The sequence below is a fragment of the Rhinopithecus bieti genome, unplaced genomic scaffold, assembly GCF_001698545.2.
Source record: "Rhinopithecus bieti isolate Rb0 unplaced genomic scaffold, ASM169854v2 scaffold_18956, whole genome shotgun sequence".
Lineage (NCBI taxonomy): Eukaryota > Metazoa > Chordata > Mammalia > Primates > Cercopithecidae > Rhinopithecus > Rhinopithecus bieti.
In genome coordinates this window covers 312769-326414 of record NW_016809749.1, presented here as the reverse complement: position 1 = coordinate 326414, position 13646 = coordinate 312769, and the positions used below count along the sequence as shown (strand labels likewise).

The 13646-nt window shown below is 35.9% G+C and overlaps 1 protein-coding gene across 3 annotated transcripts in view; it reads right to left on the bottom strand.

The window, feature by feature from the left end:
• Positions 1-8330: 8330 nt before the first annotated feature.
• The window catches only part of SLITRK3 (SLIT and NTRK like family member 3), a 34752-nt gene continuing 29436 nt past the window's right edge, over positions 8331-13646 (bottom strand). For all 3 annotated transcript variants that reach the window (XM_017890169.1, XM_017890167.1, XM_017890168.1), the window contains exon 2: positions 8331-11953. In XM_017890169.1, coding sequence (XP_017745658.1) covers positions 8993-11932 — 2940 coding nt within the window. In that variant the 5' untranslated portion in view covers positions 11933-11953 and the 3' untranslated portion in view covers positions 8331-8992. The remainder of the gene's footprint in view (positions 11954-13646) is intronic.

Genomic DNA, 13646 nt, shown 5'->3' with positions numbered 1-13646 from the left:
TTCCTTCCCTCCTCCTTTCTTGCCCTAGTTTCTCCTTGGAGATATGCTCGTATTAGTCATTTTCCTCTGCCTCCTTTAGTCAGCATGTATATTGTTTATTTAGTCAGCATGTATATTTCCAATAAACAAATTTAAGAAAAGTAAAAGAAGTCATTTCTCATACTGTCACATTTCTTACCACCTCTCTTACTCTTACACTCCAAACTCTATTCCTTTTCATCATTTCTTTAGGTTACATACACAGGACTTTCAACTTTTGCAAGAATCTATAGCCCACACATATCTAAAATTCTGTCCATTCATTTATTAAACATATATTTATTTAGGGTTTATTGTTACCCAGGCTCTGTGTTGGAAATTAATGGGAAGAAAGGTAGTAATGTGGCTATTCTAGAAACAGGATAAGATTCATGAAACTCAGACGTTTCATCAGAACGTATTGCCCATACCTGTGCAAAATATGGTCCTAGACACTGGGCTACAAAAGATTGAAGACAATCTGTGCTCTCAAGTGCTTACAATATAATTGAAAAGCAAGAATTCTTGGCACTGATAGGCGAAATGACTGAAGGACACTTAGGGTAAAATATTCCAACATACTCAAATCAGCATAAAGTAAATAGCATGCAGGAGTATTTGAGAGAACAGTCAAAATTTAGTTTACTGTATCAATAGAGGCCTACTGCATGAAGAGAATTTGAAACTGAATTTTGATGCCCATGAAAGATGTGTATTTTCAGAAGATAAAAGAATAACCACAGTAATTTGTACAAACATGGGAATAAGCAAACTGCATATTCTGAAAGATAAAGTATTTGCTTGGTAAGATATTTGCTGAGAGTAATAGTTCTCAAAATGATGGCTGATGAGCAGGCATAAGAGAATTACCTCAGAAGTCTTTCCCCAGCTGATTACACATTATCTTCTCTCTCTCTTCACTTTCTGTTTGCTACATTTCTTTCCATTTTTCTGTGATGTCCCTTACAGTGGATATAAGGGTGGATCTGTGCATGTTGCAGTTAGGAAAAGCGGGTTGCAATTTGAAGAAAAGTTCCACAGAACCAATGTCTCCATGCTACCTGTTTTGAGTTAGGACACAATGATTTATGGAAATGTTCACATATATTTTTGAAATAGGATAGGAGTAGTGAAAGGTGTATCTCATAACTGGGTAACCATGTTTAAATTAACATGATAAGTGAGTAAGTGTCAAACTCAAGCTTGATTCATTCAACAAATAAAATATTACCGACTACAGTTTTATATACTGTTCAACATTCCACACCACATCTTTCCCTATTTTGAACCTTAAATTTAAGCCTTTATTAAAACTACATCTGTGCGATAATGCAGTATGTAAACTGTCATTTGTTTCATAAAGATGTTAGTAGATGGTGTCCACGTATATATGCATTGTGTGTGTGTGTATATATATACACACAGAATTCATTTGAGCAATATTCACTTATTTTATCCACATTGATAAAGAGAATTCATTTGAGCAATGTTCACTTATTTTATTTTATAAAGAAGAGAAGAAGTATAACCGTATCGCAAAATTAAAATGCAATGCGCATTATCATTTTATACTGTTAAAATTCAAATCATAAAAAATAAATGGGGTGGAAGCCAATATTACAGGTGACAAAATACTTTAAACTATGTGTATTCTGCCTGAAATAGTCCATTGCTCTGAAATATGTTACATAGTAAATTATAATTCTTTAACATAATAAGTTTTCTTAAAATAATTAATAATTGGTTGTGTTTCTTAAATACGTGTCTAGTAATGGGGCTAAGGTCAGTTATGTTAAAATAGCCCAAAAAAAATTAACTTTGCAGTGCAATGAGGAGTTCTTGTTTGTACACAAGAAGCTATTAATATTTAAAAGAGGAAAAAAGACCTCATTTATTTTACACATCTATACCATTGAACTAATCTAAATGTTTAATATCATATAATTAGTTAAATCTTATGTGATTTTTGAATAATATTTACTTTTAATTATAATTGTTAGTTGCCATTAAAGGTTTATTTCAGTGAATTTGTTAACAGATGCTGAATTAAAGTACTTAGTAAATCAACTGTGGGATTTAAACTCCTTCCAAAGAATAGGACACTTACAGGTATAACTACAAAAACCTAGTTCAAACTTTCTCCATTAAAGCCCTTTACAAAAGGTCTTCAGAAATAGGACATTTTCATTTTAGCCCTTCTTTCCATTGTACCCTTTGTTCAAGAAGGTTGCCTAAAGAAAAAGGGAAAGATTCATGGGCCCTGGTTATTTACCAACAGAACAGATTTCATACTTACTCCTGTAGATTACAGCATTTTTCTGCTACCTACCATATAATTCGCAGTTGAAAAAAGTAAAACAACCAAATGAAGGGTCAGCTAGGAAAGAGAGGGGACAGATTTCAATTTGAATTCAAATTTGGTTACAGACAGAGAACACGGTAGGGGAAAAAAAAATCCAAATTGGATTTATACACATAAAAGAATTGGATTTAGATAAGACCGTGAAGGTTTCTATTTAAAAACAAACGAAAAAAAAAAAAACAAAAAAAAAAATACGGATTCTGTTAATACTTTACATCTTGTTAATGACTTGTTTTTAATCATAAAGTTTGTTACCACATACCAAAAAGAAAAGCATTTTAAGAAAAATTGTTTTACCAGAATTCTGAAGAAAAAAAAAAAAAAACCTTAGAATTCTATGTGGCCACATAACGTTTGAATAGTCAAAAGTTTACACTGTAAATAAAAGCAGGAACAATATACGGATTCTAGTAGCTTTAATGAAGCCAATATTTTGGATGCCACGGCAAAGATAAAGAGCATTGCAGAAAAGGAAAGGCAAGGTTTGGAGATTTTCAAGATGAGTTTCATATTTTTAAAACACTTAACTGATTTTGTCAATTTCCAGAAGCAGTTATAGTTTTACTGTAGGTTTTGACTTTTTTCATCAGACTTGTGAATGATATCACAATCAGGGTATATATACTGAATTATCTTCTCAGCCTAGGTACAACAATAAATGAATTGGGCATTTTGTTACTTGGTATGAGAATTGTCATCAATCCCTGATCTTGCTTTGACACCTGATTTGAGCTCAATGAATACGCTCTTAGTCATAAGATTATCTTGGCACTGAGTCAGAAACAGAAGTAGAAGCAGGGATGTCAGGAATAGTGAAAGCAATGAGTTCTACAGGAAGAACAGAACTTCTTTCCATCTCTCCACACTCAGGTGACATCTTTCTTTCAATATCTTTTTTCTTCAGAGTTGACTTTGACACGCCCAGGTTTGGGGAAGTTATGCTCTTGTTTCAAAGCTACCAAATATAATTATATAGTGTTTCATCATTCAAAAAGACTGTAAACCTACAAGTTCTTAGCAAAATGTATCAGAAATACAAAAGCTCTGTCTTCACATATAGCACATTGTAATATAAGTAATAGAGTACCTTACATTATCAAGAGAACAATCTCCCAATTGTTGTAATTGAATCAAAATAAAGGATTCATGTTTGTTTTTATCTAAGTCAATGGCACATTCTTCTTAATACAGTTCGTTTGGTTTTGATACAACTTAACACATTGCAAACTCATCAATTCATTGCACTACTCATCTTATTGGTAAGTGGATAGACTAAATATACTAAAGAAACATTTAATTAGGCATGCTGAGTCTTTCTGTTACTGGGTGTTGAAGAAGAAAGGCTTTTTTTTTACTGACATTCATTGCGTTTTAAAGTTTAATGGTACTATAGGAGTTAGTTTGGGTCGAACTGTAAATTTATTATGATGCCTTTGGGCTGTATATCTTTGAAATCCACCACAAGAATTATTTTCTATTAGGATTTTAATGTAAAATTCATCTATGTAAGTGCAATAGAAAAAAATACATTTTCTCAATAATATGTATTATCAGGAGTAAAAATTATCAAAATTAAAGAAGATGGCCATAACATGTTGCCTCTTCACAACTACCAACCCCTATTATACACTTGATTTCTCCATATAAAAAAAAGTCCCTTCAATTCAGATTCCCTATAAGCGAACTAAAGATGATAATATTTGTTTATTATTATTACTACTATCATCAAACATTTTAATTTCAGGATGATGTTTTAAAAGTAAAACAGGATGTTTTACTTTTGGATATCTTAAACTGGACCTTCTCTTATATTTCACCTTAAATATCTCACTTTTCCTACAGACTTAGATAAATTTAAAAGGTCTTGTCTAATTAATGAAGTTACTAAAATTGTTTTACCTGTAAAATTTGTTCTATAAATAGAAAATGGAAAATAAGTGCTTGCTTTTATTAGACTTAGGTTGCATACTTATATGAAGAAATTAGTTCCTATACTCTGAAGACTTAAAATAAATCACAATGTCACTGAGACGTATCCCCTATGATTTAAATAACAAAATGAAACAAATTGGAAGATAACATAACTTTTAAATTCAGAAATATTAATTACAGTGTTACTTTTTACATGTGAATATTCCAAAAGTGAAGACTCATAATATAATCCAGCTTCTCTTGGATGGTGGCTAGACAGAAGCAAGAAAAATAAATGCATAAAACAGAAATTGTTATACATGTAATAAAAAATGTGTAATTTACATAGAAGTAAAATTCAGCATATATAAACTATATACATGTATATACAATGTATATACATATATAATAGTACTATATATATATATACACACAAACACACACACACACGATGGCCCAATTACACGTGTGTTATTGCTCCTATTACTTTTAAAAGGCCTATAGTATATTAAACAGAACATAGTATATTGAAGAGAATATGGTGATTTTAGTGATACTTATTTGTGTTCCATTCACCTGAATATTCACAATTGAAAATTTTGAGCTAAGTTATAAATGTCTAAGTTCAAATGAAACTAGCTCAAATCACTTAAGATGGAGTGTCCATTGGTTACCATTTCCTTTCACATTATCTTGACTTGTTATAGTCGTATTTCTCTAATTTTGTGTAGCGTTTCATTAATGCTTCCTTTGTCATAGCCATTTCACAAAAGTGTAACATTTATTGGCCTAGACAACGTAATTGCAAAAGGACAGGACTGCACGAATAATGAATTTACACTAAGTGAATCAAAATAATGTGTTGCGATAAAGTTCTTTTGTTCTGTAATTGCATTATAAATTTTCATAATCCTAAACATATTATTTTCAAATATCAAGGGTTTACAGTAATACTGCCAGGTTTAAAAAGAAATCTTCAAGCTCAGTCATTAAATTTTCCTTTCGATTCTCTCTCTCTAAACTTTGTTAAAATTATAGTGTTCACCATCCTTATTTTAAGTATTTGCAATTAGATAAAATAATATAGCATTCTAAATAAAATATAAAACATCTACATAAATAATACCACATATGATGTATAACATGATGTTAAAACTGTTATTGAATTACACTAATAGTTAATTTCCAATTATTTCTCACTAATCCTCTTATAGTTTAAGAGATATTATATTTTTATTATTCCTAAATATTATTACTATACTTAGTAATAAAAATAGCAATGAATAATAGCAAATATCTGTCAGAACTGGGTCTGCTTCAGTCAAGTTAGTCATCACAATGAAGTGAATTAGTACTCTTTTCTTAAAATAAATATTTTACTGCAACAAAAACATAAAACATATTATAATCATAGTACCTACATTAATATCCATCGTTTTTAATGAAAACAGATCTGGTATTATAAATTGAAGCTAACTTAGGTAATGTTAATGCACAGCAAAAATAAATGTCCTAATCAAGGGGTAGAAAATTCCATAAAAGCAAAAAACTATTCCCTTAAATACAAAATTTCATTCTCGTATGAATTTATTTTTGCTAAATAAATAAATGTATTTCTCATTCAAGGGTGAGATTACCAACTATATTTAAGACCAAACAGTCTTACTTTCTGTATTTTATAAGTAAATTATAAACATTATAATTATCAAGTTATATTATGATTTGATATTGTTTATGGACACTCATTTTTCAAATGCTGAAAGCACCAGGGTCTTTTGAGAGTGTACTTTAGCCTGATTTGTATAATATGCTGTGTTATGAATATGTGCATGGTCATTAAAGAAATGAGGACTATTATCTGAAGCATCTAGCTTTGCACTTTTAAGTTTTTACTATGCATATGCTTTCTATTATTCCCCAAACCATTTGATTAGGAGGAACAGAAGTATGATAAATTGCTAGTTCAGAGACTCTATAAATTGGGCTTTAAAACACTTAAAGTGTAATATTGGTTTTATGTACCTTAAAAAAAAAGAGACAGATAATTAGAAAGAATAAAGGAGGTGGGATAACTAGAAGAAAGGTGATTTGTGGGAAAGTAAACAAGAAAGCAAGAAAGAAAAGGAGAAGATAAAACAAAAAAGAAGAATGGCACCTATTTAATAGTGGGCCTGAGTCTTCTGCATAAGAGCTTCACTTCAATATTACACAGAGAGATAAAGTGGATGATGTTCATGGGCTTCTTCCTTCTAAAATAATTCCAAAATATATTCAAATAATTGAGAATAAAAGTTTGTCAAGTGCTCCAAAACTGCAATTTTATATGGATATACTTTTTTTTTATTTTTATGCATACCTATGCTGACATTTCTATATAATCAATCAAGATAAATATAAATATACTCTTGTAGACATTCATGGGGCTTTCATTTTGTTACCACAATGGCTTCGTGCTATAGTAGTCACACACCTTCAGAAACTGCTAGACTCAGTCTCTTTTTGTGGAAAAAAAAATGTGATATAAGGCATCAGTGACTTGGAATGAATTACATTCAACGCGTAATGATAATTCCTACTATGGGCACTTTGAGGAAACACTAGCGGAGATCACTGGCCTCACTGCACAGTTCTGCAGGGCCTGGGTCTGCGGCTCTCTGGAGCTCTGCTGCCCTCTAATGGCCTACTTAGATAAGTGCCTCATAGGTCTGTTTTCTTAAGTTTCCTCCACCAATTTGATACCGGCGCCGTATAAATCCAGTATTCTTTGGTTTCGCTCACATATAAATGGATCTAAACTTGGCTTGTTGTCAGGTTAATTTTTCAACATAATTTTAATGTCATAGGACCAAAATCTCATTCACCATCCTCTGACTTAGTTCAAACGTTATTGGGGCCAGTTGCTGTAAGTGTTTCGAAAATAGTAGTCAAATGTAAGTGACAGCTTTCACAGGATTCTGGCCATATAATTGGCTCCAAGGCCAAGGCCTTTGATATTTACTGGGTTGTATGGGTGTATGTGGAAGCGTGTGGGCGTATTAGGGTGTGCATGTAATTGGACTACATATTTTAAAAACAGTAGCAATTTTACTCTCCGATTTCTTTATGTCATCTATTATCTTAAGATGTACGGATCCTTGATTACGCTCTACTAATTAATCCTGTACTTCTCAGTGATCTAGTTATTTTATTTTCTCCCCCTTGCATCTTGCCTAGGAAACAGTGCATCATTGGTTACTAAAATCGAAATTCATAAGTCAAGAAAAAAAAATAAACTGTAAGTCAGATTTTAAGTCTCAATTGTATCCTGGTTTGGAATAGAGATGGTGGGATATAAGATTTATCAACATCACAGTGCATCAAACCCGTTAATAAATTACTTTCTGTGTAACAAGTAAAAGAAATCATTTTTTTAAATGGGAGCACGAAAGGCATGGCATAGCTGGAGTTTCAGATTCAAGCTTTGTATCCTCTATATATAATGTATTATGTTTTCAAAACTTTTATTAGGAAAGCTATACCAGACGCATAATCACTATACAATGATTAAACATTACCTTTACAATTTATAATCACTGAAATTACAGAATAAATATATGCACATTTCTTTTGAATCTTTGTGTGTGAGAGAGAAAACATTAAAAGTGCTTCCTACAAAGCTGTTAGTGATATATACCCAGTTGCTTTCTTTTTAATATTATATATATATATATATAAGAAAGTGCAGATGTTCTCCAAAAAATCTTGGCATCAGGATGAAGTGTCACAAAGAGGGTGCTCATCCCTAGGCGCGTGTCTTCGGCTGTTAAACCACCAGGCCTCCATTTCAGTAGAATCCAGCCTAGAATGTGATTTTCCCAGGGTGATAGGAGAGATGCTGTGAGCTGTACACTAGCAGTGAAGGGTAGTGGAACTATGGAGAGGAGAAAAATGGATCAAACCCGAACTAAGCAGATTGGATTGAATGGGAATGGTATGGAGTGTGTGTGTGTGTGTGTGTGTGTGTGTGTGTGTGTGTGTGGGTGTTGGGGGGGGGGGGGGGGGGGGGGGGGGGTGTACCTGCACCAGCAGGAAGAAACTGCAGGTTTAGGGCACGTTCTGCAGATGGATGTGTGTATGAGAGACAAGATAGTGAGTGAGAACATTCGAGCAAGACCCGCCCCCTCCCTCCCCGTCTTGCAGTTTCCAGGCATGCAGCAAACTGCATTGTTAATACATGTACAGAATCTGTGCCATGATGAGAAGAAAGAAAGCCACAAATGACAAATGTCAACTTGTTTCCCCCCTCCCTTTAAAACAAAACTACAACTAAAAAAAAAAATAGTTACTGAAAATAAAAAGACACATTGAATTTTACTTAATTAGGATCCATACAATGATTCCCAGTATACCTTATACATGGCACAGTCAAAGTCTCAAGTTTCAGTATAAAAAAATAATGATAACATTTGCTGGCAAAAGTCTGCGAAGGCACTTCATTGATTAATGATCTGAGTATGGCCCTTCCTCCAAATCACATCTGAGAGGGGAGAGCATACATCTGTATTCTCTAGTCATCATGCGGTTTCAGTTTTGTTCAGGGTAGGGAAGATCGTGAGGATGGAGTTATTGGGACAAGTGTAAAGGGAGCAAGGGATTTATTTCTTTTATTTTCCTTTTCTTTTGAAAAAAAAAAAAAAGCACTAATATATTTTCTTCTCTCTGTTAGAACCTATATGTTGTCTTCTCCAGGACTTCGAGGTAATCCGGCTTGGTTTGAAGTTTGGCCCTTAACTCGAGGTAATCACTTTTTTGGGTTTGGTGGTCTGTGAAGCCCTTTCCAGCCGAGAAGAGAAGGGTTTCTTTGAGCCTGGCGTCCTGCTGTAAGTCTGGGTATTGCATGCCAGGAGGGTGCACGTGCAGTTCCTTTAATTTGGGCACTGTTCCATAGAGACAGTCCACAAATCCCACTGTGCAGGGGGCAGGCTGTGGCCTCTCTCGGTCTAGTAGCATACTGCCACCACCACATCCTCCCCCGGGAGGAAACAGCACCACCCCACCATTTTTCTCATGGTGGCGGAACCCTGCCAAGTCTCTCCCAGTTCCCCCAACTACTCCTGAAACCCCACCAACTGCTGGGTGGTGAGGGTGAGGGTGATGGTGATTCACCGTCACTATGGTGTTAAGCTGGGAGCTGGACACTGCCAGGGCCCACTCCTTCTCTTTTTCCAGCAAGGTCCGGTAGTTACTATGGTTCTCCTTGGGTGTCTCAGCAAACTGCTCACTTCCTAGGAGAGCCTCACCCATTCCCGGTGGTTGTGTCCCTGGACCCCCACGTTCTGCACTCCCTGCTTCTTGGGCTGATGAAACAGCCTCCTCCTCCTCCTCACGAGGCTTGTAGATGGGGTTGTTGCACATTTGGGTAACTGGATGGGGGATGTACTCATACACATGACCCACAGGAGGGGCCTTCTCTGGAGAGGAAAGAGTTGGTCGACCTCCACCCCCACTTCCACCACCACCACCTCCACCATCCTCAAACAGCCGGTGGCATTGCATTTGGATGCCAGTAAGGTCCACACCTTCCTGCCGCTTGCTTCTGAAGGGCAGCTTCTTTCGACGCCTTCGGAGCACGTAGGCAAAGAGGCCTGCAGCAACAAAGACTGCTGAGAAAAACAGAACCAGAAGGCTGAGAATTAACACAGAAAGTGGCACAGGGCCCCCAGGAGGAGAAAACTCATAAGGTGATGCACTGGTTGGTGCCCCAATAAGGTGGGAATCTCCAGGCTGTGCTGGGGATGCTCCAGCTGGTGCAACGTGCAGCATCTCTGGGCAAAGAACTTCCAGCTCAATAGTGCGCACATCACGGTGAGTGAGATTCTCAGGGCTCCTGCAAAGCACATCACCAACCACACTGACTGAGCTGATGGTTTCGATCCACTGTTTAAAGGGGACCAGGTCACAAGTGCAGTCCCAAGGATTCTCATTGAGGTCTATCTGGACAATGGCGTTCAAGTGTTCCAGGACACCAGCCACGGGAAGATAGAGGAAGTAGTTCTTCCTCAGGTTGAGCCGGGCCAGGGATGTGCCTGCGAAGGCGTCCGTTGGCAGGGTCCTCAGCAAGTTATTATTGAGGAATAGCAGCTTCAAGTTGGGCATGAGGCTGAAGGCTGCAGGCTGGATTTCCCGGATGACATTGAACTCAAAGTACAAGTAGTGCAAACTCTGTAGGCCTCGGAACATGCCTGGTGTCAGCTTCTCTATATCGTTGCCATTAAGAAAGAGGCTCTTTAAGTTGGGCAAGTTGATAAAGGCCCCATCTTGGACATAGGAAATGCGATTGTTCCCCAGATGCAAGAGATCCAAGGAAGAAAAATTCCAAAAATCAGAGCGGTATATTTTCTGAATCAGATTGCTACTCAGATACAGTTTCTTGGCATTCAAGGGCCTTGGAAGAAGTTCAGAAATGTTATTAAATCCTCGCTCTTTGCAGTTGACAGTCAAACCAAGGTCATTGATGTGCAAATTACAGGTACACCCAGTGGGGCATATAATGGGGATTGGTGGTCTGGTCTGATAAGGAGCAATGGGAGGCTGGTTTGGACCAGGATATAAAGCTTGGGAGGTGGAGGGTGGCCTTGGTGTTCGAGGCTGTTTGGTGGGCTTAGGCTGTTTATTTGAGGACTTGTATTCAACAGAAGAAGCAGTAAAATGGACAGAGGATAGCATTGAGGAAGGCTTAGTTGGCCATGCATTCTCCTTACTTGATGACAAATGTGGAATTCCCAAACTAGCCTCTACCTCAGAGTCAGACAACAAAGGACAGAGTTCTGTCTTCTTGATTTCTCGTAGGTCCTTTCCATGGAAATGGAAAGGGGTCTCACAGGTAATGTCTCCCACCAGGGCAGTATAAGGAATGCGTTCCAGCCAACTCTTCAGTTGTACAATTTCACATGTACAGTTCCAGGGGTTTTCTTCCAGCTGGAGTTCCATCAGGCTTCTGCCAATGTGATCTAGCATTCCTCGGTAAAAAAGAACCTTTAACCTATTTCCACGTAGGTCCAAATGGGTTAAAGAGACAGCCTTAAATAAATTGGTCGGAAGCATGGGGATGAGATTGTCATTTAAAATCAGAACCCTCAATTTACTTAGGTTCCGAAATGCCCCACTCTCAATACGTTTAATGACATTGTAATCTGCCTGCAGATATTCTAGACTTTCTAAGCCAAGGAAGGTGTCATTTCTGAAGACATCTAGTTTGTTTTCATGTAGATATAGTCTCTTTAAAATCTTAAGACCATTGAAAGCTCCAGTCTGAATGTCCTGCAATGCATTGTTCCCAAGATTAATAGACACAGCATTATTCAAATGAAGAAAACTGTTGGTGTATAATTTCCTCATAGAATTCCTCTGCAGATACAGTTTAAAAGGTCTTGACCAGAACTCGGCAATCTGACTAATATTTGTAAATCCTTTACTGTCACAATGTATATGAAAGAGGCTTTCTTTAACTTCACAGTAGCATGGATCAAAACAGGGCTCATCTATTTCCTCTGAGTCCTCTATTAGGGGAATCGGGGTAGTCCATCCTAGAGCAATTGTGCTTAGAAGAATTATCCACAACATCCTTCCTCTGTGAAGCATCTCAGCTATGGAATGTTTCATCGTTCGTGGTTGATTACAAAACTGCAACAGAAATAAAAATGCAGATTTTTAGCTTTTAGTCATATGTACTATTTTAATTGACTCCTACATGTGGGGCATTTTAAGAGCTATATAAAAACTTCAGCAATTGTTGAAGTGACACTCAAAATGAGCTAGCAACACACTTAACGTTTAGAGTGTGTCCTATATTTTAAACTTAGGAAACTCTGAAATATTGAACCATGCAGTGACATTTTCCTGAACAAAGCCATACTTGGTAAACGGCATATCGCATGAACAAAAGCAGACTGCATTGCCTCTGTATAACAAACAACAGAACTGGTACATCGTACTTCCTTTTAGGCATAGGCAGATTCAGTAATAATAGCAATAATGTGTCCATTACACCTGTTTGCCTGTTAAAACTTATGTTGACATCAAAGATACTCATAATAAATCTGATTGGAACTCTGATGGGAAAAATATGTTCTTTGAATTATAGGTTTTGACTATTAAAAATACATGACATACTCCAAAATTATTATATTGATTAGTATGATAAAGTGTGAGCTTGTTGCTCAATATCAGATGTTGAGATTTGTAAAATGATCAGCAACTCAGGAAAACTTAAGATTTATTTTTATGAAATGATCATAACATGCTTTATAACAGTGTATAGTCAGTATGTACACTATATGTCCACATCCTTTGGCCCAAGAATAGAATACTGTCATCTTCTTTAATTTAATAAGTAATTTTTATATATTTGTATCATTTAACTATTTAAAGCATGTAGGAGTCATTAGCCCTTCTAAAAAACATGCCCATGCAATTGTCAGAGCTAAAGATAGGGACAACTAGAGGATGCTGAGTCTGAAAGTGTCTGAATTAAAACATTTGCAGAGCTTAGTATGGAATGTGTATCTGTGCCTTCAAGATCAACTGAGGAATTCTTTAAAAAGCTGGAAGAGCAGATGACTGGTTAGAGGGGAGGTGGGTAGTTAAAGTCAAGAGAGAGTGGAAACCTCTGTTCGTACCTGCTGATAAATGATCTATCACATGAAATAAATTTCAAAAAAGATATTCTTTTCCAATCAGAAGAAACAAATGCGGTGCACTATTCTGATAACATAAAGTCTTCCTCTATGCATCGCTTTCCTTGCCTAATAACATCAGTATATGAAAATGTTTACATAAATAAATGATAATAATGCAGTTTTATTACATTCTCCTTCCTGAGTCACTAAAATATTCATCAAAATTGAATAGCTGATTTTAATCAATAAAAATAAACCAAAGTTTCTAGCATATATTTTCCTCACAGCACACAGAAAGATATATTTCATCAACCTTCTTCTTAAAACACAGTGATATAATTTATAGGAAAAGTGAAAAGTAAATCTTCACATTACACTTGCATATAATGTTCAGAGCTGTAAAGAAAGGAGATACCGTGAGAAAGCAAAGAGAAATCTGCCTCAGACATGCAATACTGAAAAATTAAAAACAATTAAATGAAAAAGAGGGAGAGAGAAAACGCAGAAAAGCCTACATTGCAGTATCAATTAGTCTTCCATCTCCCTTATGAAATATTAAAATCTACTTAAGTTCTTCCTTCTTCACTATCTTAAATATTTTTATTGTTTATCAGGTCCCTGTGGTTTAGGCAAAAAAGGCTCCAGATGTCTTGGACTTACCTATTTTGCCAGAGTTTTGGTTTTTTTTTTTTTTTCTT